This window comes from Vicugna pacos, chromosome 4 (genome assembly GCF_048564905.1).
Source record: "Vicugna pacos chromosome 4, VicPac4, whole genome shotgun sequence".
Taxonomy (NCBI): Eukaryota; Metazoa; Chordata; class Mammalia; order Artiodactyla; family Camelidae; genus Vicugna; species Vicugna pacos.
Genome location: NC_132990.1, coordinates 67,414,310 through 67,435,901, shown reverse-complemented (window position 1 = coordinate 67,435,901; position 21,592 = coordinate 67,414,310). Strand labels below are relative to the sequence as shown.

The following is a 21,592-nucleotide window of genomic DNA, read 5'->3' as shown; positions in this document are numbered from 1 at the left end:
GTTGAACCACACAAGGCAGTGAGAAGATAAAGTCATCAGACTCCTGCTCATCAGAGAGGGTGGCCCGACGCAGACTCCACGGGGCTGCTCCCCTCCCCAGAGGAGCTTGGACAGGCCCCCTCCTCAGCCAGCCTGGGACCCCGGCATGGCCTCTGGCTCAGCCACCAGCCCCCGCTCGGCCCCCGATGAGAACGAGTTCCCATTTGGGTGTCCCCCCACCGTCTGCCAGGACCCACCAGAGCCCAGACCCCTCTGCTGTGCTACATGTCTCCCTGAGAACGTGAGGTGAGGGGTCAGAGGGGCAAAGGGTGGGTGGGAAGGAGGTGCCCGGGAGGGACCCCTGATGGGAGGCAAGGATGAGAGGAACTGGGGCTATGGGCAGGTGACTTCACCTCTCTGGCTTCGGCTTCCACGCTTGTTCCTTGCAGCCCCTGATGCTGCCCCATCTGACTGTTGGTGGAAGGAGAAGCAGCCACAGAAAGAAGGCAGCTCCCTCAGCAGAAGGCCGGCTAGGGTGGAGGGAGAGTATCTAGGCCCAGCTGGGCTGCTTACTTACTGTATGGCCCGTGCAAATTGCTTAATGTCTTGAAGCCTCAGCTTCCTTGTCTATGAAATGCCTGCAAAGTGATTTTTACCTCCCAGGGCTGTTACAAGGCCCAATCAATAACATTCCCCAGGTTTCTTGTAATAATGAATATCAACCTAGTTGTAAGTGACAAGCTGCTGTACAAATATATCTCCTTCCACAATGTCACCCATCACTTCTATTTGCTGGGAACGCTTTTCAAGGGGACAAAAAAAATCTAGTATATTTATATATGTACATGTTTCTATGTATGTATCTGTAAAATCTAAAATAGGTATCAATGTGTAAGTAAATATCTTTCTGTAAAATACACATGTTTTCTGTATGTATAAAATACTTATGTAATGCAGTCCATTATTATGTATTAAAATATGTGTATGTTTACATTTAAAATATAAATAGAGAGGTGTGACATCCATACAGTCTTCAGCATCCCATCTTAAGCAACTATTATGTACCGACTGTGTGCCAAGCACTCATTCCTTGTGTCTTCAGAAGAAAGATGGATACTATTAGCATCCTATTTTACAGATGAGGACAGTGAGGACTAATGGAGCGATGAGATCAGTTGCCCCAAGTCAGTTTCCTGGCAAATGTATTCTTGAACTGCCGTGGGCCCCTAGCATGACCTTTCTTGGGGCTTTACAGTTTCAGAAGGTGGGGAAACTGAATCAGGCAAGCTTGAAAAGTTCAAATGCTTTGACAAAGGAGGAGGCGGTGGGAAGGAGGGCAGCGGTGGTGGCAGTGGTGGTAGAAAGGGCAAGTCGGGGGAGGAACAAAGCTGGACAGCTGTTGCCGTCAAGCTGAATGTTCTGGGTTCATCTCTGGCTTTTGCCATGGGTCTCTTGGCTTCCTTCTTCATTCTTCCAAAACCAGGGAAGGAGCCGACAGGATGTCGGAGGGATCCAGGCCTGAGGCCTGAAGAGCTCTACCAGCCCTGCCCCTGCCTCACTCTCCCTCTGCCAGTCCACGTGTCGTCCGAGGCCTCATTCTCCTCCCTGTAAAATGGGCCTGACCAGTGGCTCTCCCCAGGGGGATCAGATCACTTGGGGGCTTTGTAAAAGCACATAGGCCCATGTGTCACCCGAGTCAAAGTCTGGCACCTACTCATGGTTAAGAACTTCAGATGACGAGTTCTCGGAGGCCCTTTCTTGTTCTGAGAGGCCACAGTTATCTGTAACTACTAAAAATAAGAGACCAAAATCAAACAGAGGAAGCCAAGAAGAGCAGATACAGCCATACATCCACAAACCCTTACCTGAACCCCTGGGCCAGGGTGTATTTTGGAATTCAGAATTTTTTCAGATTTTAGAGAAGCAAGTCAGTCAGTGCATCACTATGTAATTCTTCCAGCGGGGTTTGGAGCCGCACCTTATAATCTAGTGTGTGAATATTTCTGCAATCCAACATAAATATTCACACCAAATGGTATAAGTAAGGGCTGTCATAGCCTTCAGTCACTTCAGAGCAGGTCTGGCTGCCAGAGAAGCTCACTGCAAACTATGAGAAAACATCGGGTGCCCAGTGCTTAGAGGTCTGGGGGGGGTGGGTCTGGGATCGTGGAACTGTGTACTCACTGGTATCAGCCGCCACGCTCAGGCCTGGACTCCTGGAGCTATGGGCTCGGAGGTTGATGCCACGGAGTTGTGAATGCCTCACTCAGCGGCATTTGTTCATGTGTCCCCAGGAACAGCGAGGATCGGATCTGCCCCAAATGCAAGGGAGACGATGCCCCATCTGAAAGCCCAGGAGGCCTTCTGTCTCAGGACAAGGTACGTCAGCTCTGCCAGGAAAGACTGTCCATTGTCCCCATTTGCCCAGGGTGAGGCCTAGCAGGTATCTGCCTGCATCGTCCCTGGCAGGCGCCTCCCTCCTTGTTTTAAGTCTAGACTGAATCTGGTTTGTCAGCAGTGAGGAGACTGATGTTCATGGTGGGGAAGTGACTTGCCCAAGGCCACCTGGCTGTGCTGTGACAGTTTCAGGATGAGAACAGCAGTCCAGACGGGGTCCACAAACTATGGGCTATGGGCCCAACCCAGCTGGCCACCTGAGTGTACAGCACAGGAGCTAAGAATGATTTTTATATTTAAAAGGCTTTAAATATCAAAAGAAGAATGAGATTTTGTGAGATGAAAATTATACAAAATTCTAATGCCCTGGTTCATAAACAAAGTTGTGCTGGTTCATAGCCATAACTCACTCACGGATGTGTTGTGTGTGGCTGCTCTGCCCTGGGACGGCAGAGGTGAGTGGGTGCATCAGGGTGCTCACAGTATTTACTTTCTGGCTCTTTACAGAAAAGGGTGGCCAGCTCTTGATCTAGACAGTTCTTTCTGGTCCTGTTTGCTCATAGACAGGGACAGGCCATCCTCAGCTCACTTCTCTGGCTCTGCCAAGCTGTGCTTCCAGGAATAAGAGGCAGCTTTGGAAGTGTGAAGGGCCAAAGAGACATCTTCAGACACCAGTTTAGAACCCCAGCCCTTCCAAGTTGAAAGGACCCCTGCAGGTCGTCTGTCCAGCCAGCAGTTCCCACATGCCGACCAGCACTGGTCCATTCCCACCAGTTCATGACAAAATGATAAAAATAAAACATCCTGAGGGTTTTTTTAAATAAAACTAAATTCTTTTCATTTATGGAATCAACCTTTACTCTGAGATTATGCCCCTCCCATATGTGTCTCCGTATAAAGTAAATGATTGTGATAGTAGGTGATATTATTTGGGGTAAAGCCTTTACTTGATAAGATAAAAAGATGGCAATCTTTATGTTAATCTCCTAATTTAAAAGCGAACAATCTTGTATTGGTTCATAAATCCAAAGCTATAAGAACCGCTGCTCTAAATCTAACCCCTTCATTTTATCCGTGGAGCCCCAACACCCACGGGGGAGTCTCGGTACAAAGTTCCCCAGTGACCAGGGTCTCTCCAACTCGGCCACCTGTACTGTCCACACTGTGAGGCCCCCGGCTCCTTTCAGCTGGAGCTCCCCCACTGCCCAAACCACAGCCCAGGGGTCAGGAGCCTGGTGTCCGGGGATGGCTCTATAATTCAGTGTGTGGCCCTGACCACGCCTATGCCTGTTTCTCCACCTGCAAAATGAAGAGGCTCGGTTGACCATGCAAGGCCTTTCCAGCACCTGTGACGTCCAATGACCAGTCAGCGGCTGGTGGGGCAGTCCTCCCTCCTGCTGTGAAGCCAGAGGCAGGCAGGTCTCCACACCTCCTTCTCCACTCTGGCCCCTCTCCTCCCAAGAGTTGGGGAACTTCCTGTCCCACCCAGAGCTGGTTCTGAGGGCTCTCCTGTCCTCTTTTCAGTAGCCCCTCCCCCACAGGCCCTCAAGGGAGAAATAGTAAGGATCCAATGCATTTTCCCAGAACCTGACACTCTACAGTGTGGTGAGAGCTAATAAGATAAACTGACCTGTGGAGTAACTTCCCGAGCCTCCCTGTTTGGGCATCCTTGTGCTCTGTTGGGCCAACATGTTCCACCCTCAAAAGGGAGGGCATGGGTTAGATGCCTTCTAAGGTCCAGAAGGTACCAAGACTGTTGGTTTGAACTTGTTTCATTCTTGCCTGTTAACAAAATTAATACAGATTCATTGTACAAATATTAGGTAACATAGAGAAGAGATACTTTAATACCTCTCAATCCAGTGGCCTTAATTTGCTCATCTCTGTTAATGTGAAATCAGATGAAAGTGGAAGTGCTCTGATTAAAGGGCAGCCTGGAATCCTGTCCTTTTCGTTACCCCACTTCTTTCTCCTGTTCCAGCCCCTCAGGGACTCTGGGGATTCCTAGGGCCCTACCGAGCGCAGTTTGAAACTTGCTGCATTAAACCAAAGGAAGTCACTTTAATGCTGGAATTACAGGCACCGGAGCAGGCAATAGAGTGGGAGGGGGTGCTGCCCGATGCAGTCATCGCTGTAACCCCGGTGGAGCACTGCGGGTGGGGTGAGCCAGTGGTCTGACACCTGCACAAAGCCACAAGTGGAAAGACCAGGGACTCCTCCATCTCCTGACCCGCTGGGAACTTTGTGGGGACTTTTGACCAAAGGAAAGCAGCTGCTTATAAATCAACACTTTGCATACATGGAGATTCTGAAGTTTGTGCATCTGGGGAAACTTGGGGAATGGAGTTGGGGTGGAGGGGCCAGGCCAGAGACCAGCTGAGCGGAGCCCAGAGGTGCCCATCTTTGCAGAGACTTTCCATGCCATCTGCTTATCAGTTTGTCCTCATCCTGTGACTGCATTAGATTAATGTCTCTCTAAGAAGTGCTCAGAGCCCTAGACTGATTAGCTAATGCAGGAAGCAGATATTGAAGGATTACTGGTGACCTAATTAGAGACTTGGTTCTTGCCTGGAATGACCTTCCTACAGGAATGACAGTGAAGTGGGGGACGACCCCGTGGCTGGGAAATAGTCAATTCTGTGTGCCTATGACCCGATGAATGGGATTGCTTCCCTCATTCTCTTCCCTCTGAGGCCACTCAAGATGGCCAAAAGCAGGCTGGCATTTATTGCCAGTGGCTTACAAGAATGCCTTAAATTATCGTAGAATCAGAAGACAACAGGAGGTCAAGCTGTCTAGTCCCATTTCCGTTCCGTACTGGATTCCTGCCAGGTGGCTTTATGTCCTTACAGTGACAGGAAACTCATTAGTCCATGAAACCACCACTTCCACCATGGGGGACTCTCACTATTGTACCATTTTCCTCTCTATTTGTACTGAGCTGAAGTCTGTCTCCCTTGGAGACACAAAAGCCAAGTCAGCCTCCTGTCCCCTGAGTTGGTCCTGCATCTGTGGAAAGATGCTGACCACATCCCTCTTGAGTCTGTCCTCAGCCTCTATGCACATCTGTGTCCTTTGAAGTACGATGCCTGGAAATGAACCCCCCAACCCTTGCAATTCTGAGATTGACAATTGTATCTGTAACCTTGCCGATCCCATGACATCCTGTGTCATGGGTGGTGGTGACACCCCTATTTCACCAGCAGGTAATATAATGAGGTTCAGCAAGGAGGTGTGCCTGGACCAGTCATATAGCAAAGGGGAGGCAAAGTTAGGCTCCCACTCCTGCCCCCTAGGCTGCTGGCATCTTCTCCTCTCTGCTGCCTCCAGATGGTGGATCACCCCCAAATATTTTATGCAGATTTAAATACACAGTCAGCCTTAAGTGCTGGAATCCACAAAGTGCTACAGAAACAGGAATGGGCAAGACTACTTTCAACTAAGAGAATCAGGCAGGACTTCCTGGAGGAGGTGGCAGTTGAGCTGAGCAGTGGTTGCCAGAAGGGAAACCAGCTCAGATATGGAGGAGGGCAGGAACTGGCAGGCAGAGGCAGACAGACTAGGTCCACCCTATCTGTGTAGAGTGCCTCTCCCTCAACATGAAATGAGACCCAAGGAGAAATAGCCCCTCCAGGCATCCAAGGCCTCGGCCAACCTCTGTGCACAGCATCACAGCATGGGCCTTGCCCAGCACGTTGCAGACTCTCTGTTCTGTGCAGTGGCTTCACGGAGGCGGCTCTCATGCTCCTGGCATCCTCTTAACACTCACATTCTCCGAGGCCCATGGGACCCCAAGTGGGGGCCCCTTGACGGAGCCCTCTGCTGACCCCACCACAAAGGACCTGGGTAAGCAGGGCAGCCGGGAACACCACGCCCCCCCAGACTTCTCGGACGTGGACAGAAGGACAAGTGTTCCCTTAGGGCTGGGACTTTGTTTTCTCTGTTTCCTCCCCAGAGGAAATTCCACTGCGAATTTTATTTTTAGCGATTTGCAAGCAGCAAGGCCACTCACACAGGGGCCGCTTGTAGCACCAGACAGCACAGGCTTGGCCCAGGACAGTTGCTGCGTTCTTCCTCTGCTACCCCAGCCTCAATCCCTCTCCTGTCCCCTCCATCCCCGGCCTTCAGATGAGGCCACCATTTGGTCAAGGTGAAGACTTCCTGGTGGGGAGGAAGGACCCTAGATATAGACCCCTGGCCCCTGGCCTCTACCACACCTTTGCCCCAAACTTGCATTGCCTCCTGCCGGTCACCAGCCATCCCTGAGCTCCAGCTTCCTCACTTCCATGAGAGAGGCAGCACCTCAATGCCCTGACCGCCTCCTCGTGGCGCTACAAGATCCGGTGGGGCCGGGCTCACACAGGTGCTGAGACAAGCCCTTGCAAGGTCTCGTAACTGGGGGATGGAAGACCCAGAGTCGATCGGCATCTCACATGGGCACACTTGGTGTGACCGGGATGAAGCTAATCCCGCCCTGCCTGCCTCAGAGAATTACTGCAGGGATCCTATGCGATGCCATGCGAAGATGCTCTGGTCCTGTTTGAATATAGATGCCTTTAGTGATGGTCTTCACCTCTCCCTGCCCCCGAGGAAATCCAGTGGGAAAATAGGGTTTTATAGAATTAGCTATTGAGTTTGAGATGTAAGGATTAAATGAGATGCACGTATGTGACAGCCACTGGGGGAAGAAAAAGATGTCCCAAAGGCAGTGCTTAATCCATAGGAATGATTAGGCTAATAATCATACTACTGTTACTGCTAATGGCTCACATTCATGGAGCCATTTATGTCAGGCAGAATGATGCTCCCTGAAGATGTCAACATCTTAACCCCCGGAACCGGTGACTCTGTTACCTGACATGGCTGTGTTAGTCCGCGGGGGCCTTAACAACGTACCGCAGGCTGGCGGGGCGTGAACAACAGAAATTTATTTCCTCACAATTTGGGAGGCAAGAAGTTCAAGATCAGGGTTGGTTTCTTCTGAGGCCTCTGTCCCTGGTTGGGGATGCTGTCTTCTCTCTGCATCCTCACATCATCTTCCCTCAGTGTGTCTGTGTCCACATTTTCTCTTCTCAGGACATTGGTCATATTAAAGTAGGTCCACCCTATTTAACCTCATTTTTACTTAATTACCTCTTTATAAAGACCGGTCTCCAGGTACAGTCACATTTGGGTAGAGGGGGTTAGGATTTCCAAAGATGAACAGGGTGGGTGGGGGGAGGACACCACTCAACCCATAACCATGGGAAAAGGTAGATGTGATTAAATTAAGCATCTTGCAATGGTCCTCAAAAGAGGGAGACAAGAGAGTCAGAATAAGAATGAGATTGGAGGATTCTCTGCTTTTGGCTTTGAATATGGAGGAAGGGACCACAAGCCAAGGAGAGGAGGTGGGCAGCCTCTAGGAACAGGAAAAACCAAGAAAATAGATTCTCCCCTAGGGCCTCCAGAAGGAACACAGCCCTGCTGACACCTTGACTTAGGACTTCTGACCTCCAGAATTGTAAGCTATAAGTGTGTGTTGCTTTAAGCCATTAAGTTTGTGGTATTTAACAGCACAATAGGTCACTACTATCAGAACTTACATTTTGTCATTTAATCCTCACTATAACTCATTAAGGGGAGAGTCCTATTTTTACCCCCATTTTGCAGATTTGGAAACCAGGACATGATGAAGTTAATAACTCTCCCAGGCCACACAGCTAGTATGTGAAGTGACAGAGCTGGCTGCGGAGCCACCCCCTCACCCCTGTAGCACTCCAAGGAGTGAGAGACTGAATGATGGATGGTGGGACTCTGGGCAGCCTGGCTGGCCGCTGACAGCCTCTCGAGTCTCCCCCGCCCCTCCTCTGCTGGCCATGGGAGGCTGCTCCCAGCCCACACCCATCTCGCATGGTGATAGGGATGTCCGCTACCCCAACACGGCACTTCCTTCCGCTGCACAGACACAGCACCCCGAGGCTCCACTGCCAGAGGAACACGTGCCCCTCCACCTGTGGGTGACTCTCAAGTCCCACCCTTGGTTTTTATCACTTTCACCTTTTGACTGCCCCCGACTCTCTCGTCAAGCTTATACCCTTAGAACCGCAAAGGATTCAAATCATGGACGGATGTGTAGGGAGTTTCGGGGACTGAGGGGTCACCCCTAGTGCCGTCACCCAGGAGCCAGGGCCTCACCAGCCCCAGGCCCTCCTACGCTCCCGCAGGGTGGGAAGCTACCTGCTGGGAGAGACTGTATCCTCGGGCACTTCCCAAAGCCAGCGCGGTCTCCCTCCACCTCCCGGCACAACATCTGTTTTCTATTTGTTGGGAACAACTTGTGCTTGAAGCCCAGGGCAGTGGGGCAAAGGAGGGGGTGGCCCTTTGCTGGGCTGTGCTCTGTGTCCCAACCAACTGTCCTCATTAAACCAACAGCTCTTGCTTATTTTACTTTTAAAGAATAATAACCTAGTGTGACTTTCTATTTGCTTAGCTCAGAAGACCTCTGTCCTTCCCTCCTTTCATCCAAATCTCCCTTCACATCACCCCAGGAGACTGTTCTTAAAAACAACAACAACAACAACAAAGCTCTTGGAAAACCAAGATATTATTGATATGTAATAAAAATTCACTCATTTTAAGCATACGGATTGTTGAGTGCAATCCTGTGACCTACTGTCAAGAATGTTTCTGCACCAGAAAAAGCTTCCTTATGCCCCTGGCTCATCAGTCTCCCTGGCTGCAGCCCCGGGCAGCCGCTCGTCTACTTTCCATGGCTAGCATTTTGCCTTTTCTAGAATCTCATGAGAATGGAATCCCAGGATGGAGTCTTTCGTGTTTGACTCATCTCATTTAGCATAATGTTTTGAGGGCCCTCCATGTTATTAGTATTTAGTCCATGTGGTTCCTGAGAAATGTCCCAGAGTAGGGCGGTACCACAGCTGGTTCATCCAGCCACCGGTGGATGGGCACCAGGATTGCCTCCAGTGTGGGCCTATTATGAGTAAAGCTGCTGTGAACATTCATGTACACACATGGACATATGTTTCAGTTTCTCTTGGGTAAGTTCTTAGGAGTGGATTGTGTGGGTTGCACAATGACTTGATGAGCATGGTCTATAGGTAAGTTACTTTACAAGTATGATTTACCTTTATGAGATACTTCCATAGACTTTCCCAAAGTGGCTGCACCATTTTGCATTCCCACTAGCAACATATGAGTGTCCCAGTGCCTCCATGTCCTCACCAAAATTTGGTATCATCTTTCTTTTTTAATTTTAGCCATCTAGCGAGTGGACAGTGGCATGTCATCATAGTTTGCATTTCTCTGATGACTGGTGGTGTGGAGCAGCTTTTCATAGGCTTGTCATTTATATATCTTCTTTTGTGAAGTATCTGTTCAGGATATTACCCATTTTGTATCAGGTTGTTTGCCTTCTTATTATTGAATTATAGGAGTTCTTTATATATTATGGACATAAGCCCTTTCCAGATACATGTTTTGGGAAAAAATGCTCTCCCAGTCTCTCCTGAGCTTACTCTTGATAAAAGATAGTGATTTGCAATGGGAAGAGCCCTGGAGTTGTGCCACTTCCTAGCTATTCCTTCTTGGGCAAATCTCTTCCCTTTGGTGAGCATCAGTTTCTTCATCAATAAAATGAGAACAAAAAAACCTACCCTGCCATACTCAAGTGTTGTCAGGGGCCCTAGGGAGAATTGTGTCCATGAAGGCATTTTGTAAACTTTCCAGACCTATGCCTAGTATTGTCCAGTTTCTGTTGACTACTTGAGACCCTTCTGTGTCCCTGCCCTCTGGCTCTACATTATCTGGAAGTGAGGGCAGTGCAGGACAAACATGCCTCCATCAAGGATGGACAAGGAAGGATGCAAATGGGAATTGTGAGCATAGTCCCATGGGCTTCAGGAGGAAGGAGGCGCTTGCACATGCAGCCAGCATGTTTTGAGTGATTCCTCTGTGCCAGGCATTGCCCCCCAGTGCTGGGAACACATCTGGGTCCCTCACAGAGCCTGCAGACCAGTGGGCCAACCAAAGAGTGAGTGGTGATTACAGGTCTGGGTGGAACATGTCCTTCCCAGGGTCACAGGAAGATCCCTGATCCTGTTTTGAAGGAGGATCACAAAAAGGCTGAAACTCAAAAGGTGGAAAGAAGTCAGCCAGGCAGAAGGACCAGCATGTGCAATGTTTTGTGGCCCAGCCCAGCTCATGCCTGGTGGATGCTGGTGCTTTGCAGAGAGCCACTGGGATTCCATAACACCCTGTGACATGGTTATTATTTCCAGGATCACCCCGAGGTGGCTGAGGCTGGAGTTGGGTGCCCCTTTGCAAATGTTGGCTGCCCCTTCAAGGTAAGCATCTGGGTGTGAGAAAGGAGATCTGTTCACTGCAGTCCCAGACCTGTGGTTCTTCCCCACTTCAGCCCCTCTTGGATTTTCCCACAACATCAAGCTACTTCTCTGGATATCCCTTTCGTGACTTTCCCAAGCAACAAAATCACTGGTAAATCATCTCTGTGCTAAGGAGAGGCTCTTCTTAATGTCTCACCTGAGCATCGTAGCATCACTAAAATGACCCCCCAAAACTCTGTGCCCCTCTCCATGGTCCTGAATCATCGCTGCACTCAAGGGTAGGGCAGAAGTTTTGCTCTAGAGGCTAGGATGCACATGGCTCACCATGGGCATGTCTGATGCCAGGGTCCTCCCAACTCCTCTTACTGTACATTTCCCCTTTGCCTGGTGAATAGATATGACTTCCCTTAGCAACCTTTGGTGGCAGGACTCTCCACTGCTCCCTGGTTCTCCCTCCTCCTCCTCTTCTGTTTTCACTGATCAGCTCTACTCTCTTGGCAGGGGAGCCCAAAGCTCATGCAAGAGCATGAGGCCACCTCCCAGGTCACCCACCTGAACCTGCTGTTGGGGTTCATGAAACAGTGGAAGGCCCAGCTGGGCTCTGGCCTGGAGTCTGGACCCATGGCCCTGGAGCAGAATCTGTCAGACCTGCAACTGCAGGGGGCTGTGGAGGTGGCTGGGGACCTGGAGGTGGACTGCTACCGAGCCCCGTGCTCCGAGAGCCAGGAGGAGCTGGCCCTGCAGCACTTCATGAAGGAGAAGCTCCTGACCGAGCTGGAGGGGAAGCTGTGTGTGTTTGAGAATATCGTCGCCGTCCTCAACAAGGAGGTGGAGGCCTCCCACCTGGCCCTGGCCGCCTCCATCCACCAGAGCCAGCTGGACCGCGAGCACATCCTAAGCTTGGAACAGAGGGTGAGCCTAGGAGGCAGGCTTGCCTTCCAGGCAGCTCACAGGGGTCCCCTTCACCCCATCTTTTCCCCAGATCAGTGGACCAGGCTTCCTCCTAAGCATTCTCCCTGTTCAGAGCATTCACAGCCCCATATCTCTTCTGTCTCCCAAGACCTTCTAGGAAGAGGACTGAGTTGGCAGCTATAGTCAAGGTCAAACTCCCCCATCCAGTGCTTCATTTCCTTTGCTTGAACTCCTTCTGCAATAGGACCTTCCCTCCCCAAGCATCTCATTCCACTGCTGGACACTCTTCACCACTAGAAAGTTCTCCCTCCTACTGAATTAAAGTCAGCTTCTCTGGGTCTTCCCTGCCCCGTCAGGGCCCACAAAACGTCTGACTTCTAGTCCCCACAGAAGCCCTTCAGCACGAGCAGTCAGGAATAATTGCCTGCCTGAGTATTTCCTTCTCTAGGCTACATGCCCCTGCGCCTTCACCCCTTCATCAGAGCACACTGTTTCTTGCTCTCCTCATATGTGCTGGTTCAAACCTGTAGGGTTCTACACACTCAGAGCGGTGGTCCCAGACCACCAGATAACCCACTTACCTGGCAGTTCTTGGCTGAGCCAGACTGTCCCCTCTGTTGTTTCAGAGCTCATACTTCTCTTAATACAACCAGTGACAAGGCTCGTGTTGCTTTTACGGGGCAGCAACATCACGTAACCGCTTCACGTTGGGCTAGGCCTGGTTTTTAGCTTCAGGTCCACCATTAACTTGCCGTGTAGATTTGAGCAAGTCACAGGACTGTAGCTTTTCCATCAGTAAAACTGGGGATTCAGTTTTCTTTAAGGACACTCATGTCCATTCCTGACTTCCCTACGTGAGCATACCCAAGGACAAGCTTGTATTATTTCAAATGTCAGTGGGGAAACCTACCAGGAGAGCCAGGCGAGGGTTCGAGTGATCGAGTAAAGGCTTTATTTATGTAACTCTCGCCCCAGGTGGGAGTGGGCTCCCCGAGGGCAGTGGCCATGTCTTCAGTTCATCAACCAATTTCCTGGCTCTGCTCTCTATTTTTCCTCCCCTGGGGGTAGGTAATTATGTTTATTCATTTACTTATTTATTTGAATGGCAATACTGGGGATTGAACCCAGGACCTGGTGCATGCGAGGCATGCGCTCTACCACTGAGCTATACCCTCCCCCCGGCTTTGCCCTTAACATACCAGGCACTGTGCAAGGCGTGGACACAGATAAAATGAGCACAGGCCCCGTCCTCAATAGCAGACACCACGTATCTGGTAGGAAAGGCCGGAAAATGTATCTCAGACTGTCGTAAGGGCTCTGTATGAGTGTGGATGGGAGAGAGAAGCCAGCTGCGCTAGGGCAGTCCCAGAGGATGGACTTTGTTAGCCAGGTTCCTGACGGGTGAGTAGGAGTTGGCCAGTGAAGGAAGGGAAAGGGATTCCAGGCGGGAGGGACGGCACATACAGAGGCAGATGCATGGGGCTGAGGGAGGCAAGGTCGGGAAGGCATGTTTTGGGCATTTCTCTCTCTCCATCCCGCCATCCTCACCCAACCCTCACTCTGGCTTCTGGTGTCCCTGGCTGAATGGGCTTCCCTGCGCAGGTGGTGGAGTTGCAGCAGACCTTGGCCCAGAAGGACCAGGCTCTGGGCAAGCTGGAGCAGAGCCTCCGCCTCATGGAGGAGGCCTCCTTTGACGGCACCTTCCTGTGGAAGATCACCAACGTCACCAGGCGGTGCCACGAGTCAGCCTGCGGCAGGACCGTCAGCCTCTTCTCCCCAGGTAACACCCCTGCCGCCAAGGGTGCACAGAGACCAGCTGGGGGAGGCAGGCCCCACGGGGCCCAGGAAACAAGCAGGGAGCATGGCCAGCTCTGACCGCTGTGCTGCATCCATTCAGGCCTCCTGCCAGGTGGAAGTCATTGGAGAGGGGTAGGCCCCTCCCAGCTCAGCCATGTGGAGCAGAGGCTGTTTGCACCAGGCAGGCCTCCCACCTCCCCTGAGCATCGGTCATATCCTGCAACTAGGAATAAAACTGTTATCTAGTTTGTGTGGATATCGGTGGTGAAAGCGCTCTGTGAAGTGGAGTTTGTGCAGGTGAGAGGGCAGCAGAGAACGGTTTTCACAAGTGAATACCGTGGAGCCCACCCTCAGAGAGCAGGGGTCTGAAAAAAGACAAGCGGGGAGCTACGTGAAACGTGCATTGGTGTGCGATCGTGGGTAGCATGAGTAAGGAGTGTGTCAGCTGGGGCAGTTCTTACTCAGTTCTGGGGCACCCGGGCCTGGCGCGATGTCTTGCATAAAGTAGGCAGTTACTCTGTTGATGTTTCTCTTAACTATCTGGTACTGCTTATGTAACAGTATCTGTATTTGCGCTCAGACCTGTGTGCTTTTCCCCTCGCCTCACTGCCTCACTTGTGTGCGTCTAAGTAAATGACTGGGTCGTTCAGGAGGATTTCTAAGGATGACAGTTTTAACCACCGCTCGCATCTGCCCCAGCCTCAAACCCTTCCTCTCCACCCACCCCGACACACCCAAGGCCAACAGCACTGGGGTTAAGAGGGCCATCAGAATTTGCCCCACACCGCAGAGCAGACCTGAGTCCCAAAGCCAGGCCCCTTTCCTCGGGAACAGAGGCTCCTACCCGTAAGCTTTCTGGCCTGGCTTCTTTCCAAAGAGAGAAGAAGCAAGCAGTGTCTCTGGCTTCCTGTTCTACCAGAGTGTGAGGGGCAGAGATGAGTCAGACTGCCAGCCTGTCTCTCCTCTGCTCCTTCCTGCCTGCGCCTCACACCCTGTCCCCACTCAGCCCCTCCCAGAGGGGCCCTCATGGTGACAGTCACTGGAACGCACACTCAGCTGCCAGGGAAGGAGTCCGCAGGCCCCTGTGCTTAATCACTAGGGGATGAATCACTCCAGGGTCTTTTGCCAAAGGTGGCCAGCAGAAGTGGGAGCCGCCCCACTCACCCCCAGCCTCCAGAAGACCCCGGCCGCTCGGTCTAGTGCAGCAGAAAGGAGTCAGTGTTGGGAGGCAGAGGGCCTGGCCCATAACTCTGGCTCTGCTCCCAGCACACTGTGAGACTGTGGCCAGCCACTTCCCCTCATTGGGCTTGGGTACTGACTGTAAAATGCAGGTTGGTTAAATCAAAAGTGTGATCCCAGGGCCAGCGGCACCACCATGCCCTGGTAAAAATGCAAATTCTCAGTCCTCACCCCAGCACTAGTGAGTCCGAAGCTCCAGGCGTGGGGCCGGGCAATCTGTGATTCTGATGGCCAGTGATAGCCACTGGGCTGGGTGACCTCCAAGATTTGTTGCTCTATGATGGAAAAGAATACTGGGCTCCAACCCCAGATTTCTTAGTTTTGAGCCACTGACCTTGAGCGTGCCTGCCAGTCCCCTTTTCCTCATCTGCAAAGTCCCGCACTCCCCAGCTGAGTCAGTGCCGACTCTGGCTTCTGCATTTCAGCTTTCTACACGGCCAAGTACGGCTACAAGTTGTGTCTGCGGCTCTACCTGAATGGGGATGGGACGGGGAAGAGGACCCACCTGTCGCTCTTCATCGTGATCATGAGAGGCGAGTATGATGCTCTGCTGCCATGGCCTTTCCGGAACAAGGTATGGGCCTGCGGAATGCTGTGGGTGGGGGCTGGAAACTTGGGTCCTGGTCCTGGTTTAGCCATGAACTTGCCTGTGTGACCTGGGTCAGTCCCTCACCCTCTATGTTATGTTTCCCCTTTTATAAAATAAGACCCTGAGTTCACACCTAGTGGCCAAGTCTCCCTCCTGCATTGTGAGTCCAGGGGCTAAAGTGCCCACACCAGCGCCCCTGGAAGGCATGTAAAGATGAAATTCACTTGGTGAGGTGAATAAGGAAAGCTTCCTGGAGGAGGTGCTGTGGGGCTCACCTGAACTGGCAGCATTCTCAGAAAAAGAGAAGGAGACAAGTACTACTGTATACCTATTAGAATGGCCAAAATCCAAAACACTGACAACACCAAACGCTGGTGAGGATGTGGAGCAACGGGAACTCTGTCATTGCTGGTGGGAACATAAAATGGTACAGCCACTTTGGAAGACCGTTTGGCGGTTTCTTACAAAACTAAACATACTCTCATCTTGCCGTGTGACTCAGGAATCACATTCCTTGATATCTCCCCGATGAGTTGAAAACTTAGGTCCCCGTTAAACCCTGCACACAGATATTTATAGCAACTTTATTCTTAATTGTTAACACTTGGAAGCAGCCAAGATGCTCTCCGGTAAGTGAATGGGTAAATAAACCGTGGTACATTTAGACAACAGAATATTATTCTGCATTAAAAAGAAATAAGCCACCAAGCATGAAAAGACATGGAGGAACTTGAAACACATATGACTGAGTGAAAGAAGCCAATCTGAAAAAGCGACATACTGTGTGATTCCAATTATATGACATTTTGGAAAAGGCAGAACTGAGGAAACAGTCAAAAGATCAGGGGTTGCGAGGGGTTGATGGAAGGGAGGAAGAATGAGTAGGTGGAGTGCAGAGGATTTTGAGGGCAGTGTAAATACTCTGAATAATATTATAGTGATCGATTCATGTCCTTACACATTTGTCCCAACCCATAGAACATACACCAGCAATGAGCCTTAATGTAAACTGTGGACTTTGGGTGATAATGTTGTGTCAATGTAGGTTCATCGATTGTAGCAAATGCACTGCTCTAGTGCGGGATGTTGATGGTGGCGGGGCAGTGTAGGAGCAGGGGATATGTGGGAAATCTCTATTTTCCGTTCAATTTTGCTGTACACCTTAAAAAAAAGTCTATTAAAAATGTTTTGAAGGGTAGGGTGGGTGGCTAGGCATTCCCTGAAGGCGAACAGCAGCAGCAAAGGGGTCGGGGAGGGGACGGGTGGGTCAGGGGTCCAGACCTCAGCTGGGAAAGCAGGTGGGGCCGGGGCAGGAGTGCCAATGTGGTCTGGATATGCGTCAGTAGTCAGTGGTTCCCATACATGAGGTTTTAAAAATACCAAAATACCAGCGACTGGGTTTCACTACCGTACATGGTGAGGCCTGAGCATTAGGATTTTTTGAACCTGCCGAGGGAATTCTCAAGTGCAGCCAAGTTTGAGAACCACTGCAGTGGGCCATGGGAAGCCACTTCACGTCCCAGTGGGCGTTTCAGTGCCAGGGAGGAGGGTATGTGTCACTTTGAGATCATCGTCTTCTCAAAGGCACACAGAGCCCCTGTGCAGACCTGACGTTCAGTTTGTGTCTCAGAGTGTTGACTGCCATCCCCTTCGTAGAAGGCCTCTGCCTCGCCCAGGGGTTCCCAGCTGCGGTCAGACATCTCAGAGTGGGAGGGGCAGGGTGGGTTATGGAGACCAGCCTCCTAGTCTGTGCTTAGTCCCACCTTCCGCCCCCAACAGCCAACCACATTGACAGTGGCAGTCGAATTCCCCACTTCCTGTTGGATAGAACACCCGATCCTGAATCATGGGACCACCTGAAGCCTGCTCACAATACCTGGTGCTTCCATTTCCAGACTCACTATATGTCCCGTGCGGTCCTTACATATTTCTTTGACTCCTGTTCAGTGTGAGCTCAGGGCCAGAGGGGCTGCATGGGTGGCAGACACAGACCTGGGCCCTGACGTCCCACCGGCCTTCGCCCCCAGGTCACCTTCATGCTGCTGGACCAGAACAACCGTGAGCACGCCATCGATGCCTTCCGGCCCGACCTGAGCTCAGCCTCCTTCCAGCGGCCCCAGAGCGAAACCAACGTGGCAAGTGGCTGCCCGCTCTTCTTCCCCCTTAACAAGCTGCAGTCGCCCAAGCACGCCTACGTGAAGGATGACACCATGTTCCTCAAGTGCATCGTGGAGACAAATGCTTAGGGCGGGCAGGGCTGGGCCAGCTGCACCTGGGTCCCCAAGAAGCACCAGCTCAGATGGGGGTCTGGCAAAAATACTGAGGTCCTGCCCTTGGCACCCAAGATCCCAGGGCACAATGATGGGCTGGGGTGGCATGATCTGAGCAGGGCGGACAGACTGACTGTGGCTGGCCATCTGCTTTGGGTGGCAGGGCCTTGAGCTGGGCCCACAGAGGCAGAGGGTCCAGAAGGAGGCGGTGCAGGATTGTCCCTCCTGCACTGACCAGGCAACACTGGAGCCCCCCACCCAACGCTGGTCCTGAATGTTGAGGTGGCATCTGGCCAAGATGCAGAGGGCGTGGGAACCAGCGTGGGCATGGATGGTGAACTGGTGGTGTAGGGCCTCAGCAAAGAAGCTCTTGGGATGAGAATGCCTCTGCAGGCCACCCTGGAGAACATGCTTGCTGTCTTCCTGCTTGAGGTCAGAACCGGGACCGGGGGTGGAAGGGACAGGGTGCCAATGTGAATTTCTCTGTCTTGCCCTGGACTGAGTTCCCCACCACTGGAGGTGATCAAGCAAAGCCAGAGTGCTACCCTGGGTGGGGTGGGGGGAGCGGGCATCACACTGAGGGGTGGATTTGAAGACCTTCAAGGTCCCTTCCAGCCTAGAAAATCTACCTCCAGGCCTCCTGGGCCAGATGCGGCTCAGGGCTGCAGCAGTACTGGAAACATTCAGGAGCCTCATGACCTCCAGGGTCCCGGCTCACCATCAGTACCACCGGGTGGGCTGAGCTGGCCGGCACAGCACCTGCCACCCCAGGCCTGGCTGCTCTGTTTCCCCACAGTGCACGGCCACACACAGGCCCCGCATCCTGCGTTCCCCTAGCCGAACTCGCCTCCACCTCCTCCAGGTGAAACCGGGGCACCGAGCTTCCAGGAGAAGCCAGGAGTGTGGAGAAGGAGGAGGCACAAACTCCACGCTCCCCACCTGGAGGCCCCACCCTTGGCTGTTTCCAGAATCCCATGTCACCTGATTAACCAAGCGACGGTTCCAAGGTCTCTGAGCCATCAGCAGAGGTTGTCCTCTTAGAAATGTATAAAACCAAGGAAAGAATTTATTCACTCTCTTTTGCAGTTTTCATGAAGGGTCTGGTGGTGGGAGTTGGTGGTAACTTGTGAGCTCTGGGTGGTGCTGCCAGTTTTGCCGGCAGCATCCAAGGCTGGCGTCCTTGGGGGAGCATCCCTCTCAGCCGCAGTCTTCTGTCTGTATCGGGGGAGGGGGTGCCCTGGCCTCTCTGGGTTCTGTGACCTCACAGGAGATGCTGCCCGGGAGAGGCTGCAGAGGGAAAGGCGGGGGCACCGCTGCCCATCTGCCTGGCCTGGCTGTGGCCCACGCTTGTCTTCTCACTCTGGAGGCCCTTCCCGCCACAACCGATTCCTGCAAGGACCCTCACCTGACTTCCCAGAGCCCCTGAGACTGCACGTTGCTGCTCAGAGCCCCAGGGCAAGCCTCTGCTCCCCTCCTCACCAGCCTTCCTGCCGCTTGCTCTCCCTTTACTAAACTGAGGTTGCCGTCGCTTCACTCCTCACACCCTCAGGGTTCTCATCTGTGAAATGGGCCAGCAGCCCTCTCGAGCCCAGTGTGTGTGAGGATGACCCTCACGTGAGAGGTGAGGGAGCGGCACGGCCCAGTGGGCTCAATAGATCAATCAGAAAACCCAAGCCACCCTTAGTCCAGACCTGGTACCCTGGTGTGCCTCAGCCTCTTCGCTGAAAAACCCAGGGAAGCATCCTCCCGGGCCCTGCCCAGCTCACGGGGTTTTCACGAGGCCCAGATACAAGACTGCAGCTCCAGTGCTTTGTACTGTAATCGCATCTCGCCAGGCGTGATCGGCCTCAAATGTGTCAGCGCTGCTGACAGCCTGTCATGCAGGCTGATCTGCTTCCTTGATGTGTATAGATAACAAGGGGAGGTCTGGCCTAGCAAGTTATGGGAACATCTGTCCCAAAACTGGTGTCTTGGCAAAAGACATCATCCCTCCTCGCTGAGCTCAGAAGGGGCTTGTGGGACAAGCACTACTAGGGACAACTATCACTCTGTCCCTTTCATTGCTCGTATCTGATGGGAAGAGACACACACTCTTCCAACAGTATGAGCCGCAGCTGTTCTTTCAGCAAACTTTATTGAGACCTACTGAGCTGGACCCTAGTGGGTGGGGAAAGGTAAGACGTGTGCCCCACCCCAAAAAACTCTTAGTCCAGTGGATGAAACAGATACATAAGTAGATCATTGAAACTGATACATAAGAGAAGCTCAGCGAAAGCACAGGAACCCAGATTCATTGAGTGAAGCAAAGAGGGCTTCCTGGAAGAGGTGACATGTAAACTCAGGCTTCAAATATTTTGAGATGCAGAGGATTGGGGTGCAGGGGAGAGTAAAGACCCAGAGATGGGGAAGCAGTCTTAGATTCAGGTAGGGGCTGTGAGGCGGAGGAGAAGGCAGAAAGGTAGGATGGGCTGAAGCACAGAAGACATCAAAGGCAGTTTCAACTGCCCGACAGTGGCAGCCCTGGGAGGGGGATTCCCAGATTACCTGCCTGTGACCCTTTGGGCTATTAACAGCAGGATGAGATAATGATTTGAAACATTTACTAATTTATCTTACAACGAAGCCCTTTGTTAAGTGCACCGAACACCTGACATCTCACCTCTTAACATGTGATTCAAGGGGAGGGGAAGGCAAGATGCAGGCAAAGCCACTGTTTCACTGGATCCTCAACTCCCTACCCAACCCATGAGGCCAGAGAGGCCAGGTGCCCTGCCTAAGGTCAGGAGGGAACAAGGGAGGCAGCTGGAATTAGAAGCCAGGTCTCTTGTTCCTTTTGTGTCTTCAGCCAAGATAAGGTCCCAGCTTCATGGGAGGCCTTGGGGGACAGTAGGTCCCTCTGCTCCCAGCCAGAGGGCCAGCCCCGTAGGAACAACGGATGTCACCCCGACAGTGCCCGGAGGGGAATGTTTGCTCTCACCCGATGACACACAGGCCACCTTGTTGATGTCCTCAGGTGATGGTTGGACCACCCTGAGCAGTAAAGACAACTACTATTTATGCCTTTAATTGCTCATTTCTGATTGTAAGAGACACAGAATCGTGGTGGGAAAACTGGGTAGTATAATCATCTGGGCTGGTGACATTTCTTCCTTCTTCGGATCCTTTCCTCAACCCCTACCCATCTCAAGTCATTTTCCTCTTTAGAAAATTCGGAGTTTGTGGAGCTGGAGAGGTTATCCTCGATTACTGAGGAGGGCCCAGTGTCATCACAAGGGTCCCCCTAAGAGGCAGCCAAGAGGGTCAGAGTCAGAGGAGGCAAAGTGACGACGAAAGCAGAATGGGGGAAGGTGCGACAACAGAAGCAGATGTTGGGACGTGCACTCTGAGGATGGAGGAAGGGATGGACGATAGATGGCTGGACTGCGGGCAGCCTCTGGAAGCTGGAGAGGAAGAGGAATGAATTCTCCCCTACAATCTCCAGAAGGCACACAGCCCTGCCAGCACCTTGATTTTAGCCCCATGAGACTCATCTCAGACTTCCTAACCTCCAGAACTGTAAGATAACAAATCTGTGCTGTTTTAAGGCACTCAGTGCTGATGCGTTAGAGCAGTGGTCAGAAACGAATACCGCCCTCAGCAGGTGGCCACCCTCCAAACTGAGATGAGGTGTAAGTTTAAAACAAGCACCATAAAAAAAATAAATAAATAAAAAATACATAAAACAAGCACCATATTTCAAAGACTTAGTACAACAAAGAGTTTATTTCCTTAATATTTTTATATCGATGTCATGTTGAAGTGATCAACATATCAGATGAAATAAAATGTAGGAAAATTAATTTACCTGTTTCTTTTTTTAACGTCAGTATTAAAAAAAATTGACAGTTACACATGCAGCTCGCATCACATGTCCACCGGATAGCCCTGGAGGACTCCTCATTGCCTTGGAGAAGGAGCCAGCCCCACCCCTCTGTTGCCCCTGGGGATGGGGCCTTGCACTGCAGAAGGGAATCAGCCCACCCACCCCCCACACAAATACACTCTGCAGGTGGGGGGCCTTGGTG

The 21,592-nt window shown here is 51.8% G+C and overlaps 1 protein-coding gene across 2 annotated transcripts; it reads left to right on the top strand.

The window, feature by feature from the left end:
• The first annotated feature begins 145 nt into the window (after nt 1–145).
• On the top strand, nt 146–21,307 carry TRAF1 (TNF receptor associated factor 1). 2 transcript variants are annotated; one of them, XR_012072246.1, is made up of 8 exons: nt 146–285; nt 2,274–2,358; nt 10,656–10,721; nt 11,223–11,633; nt 13,236–13,413; nt 15,095–15,243; nt 17,286–17,960; nt 18,391–21,307. XR_012072246.1 is itself a non-coding variant. In XM_015240372.3 (7 exons), exons 1-7 carry the CDS (start codon nt 146–148, stop codon nt 17,502–17,504), a joined length of 1,248 nt encoding a protein of 415 aa, XP_015095858.1. In that variant the 3' UTR covers nt 17,505–21,306. The 2 variants fall into 2 exon arrangements, 1 of the variants encoding a protein (XP_015095858.1); XM_015240372.3 differs by having other exon boundaries at nt 17,286–21,306.
• Nucleotides 21,308–21,592: the final 285 nt, after the last annotated feature.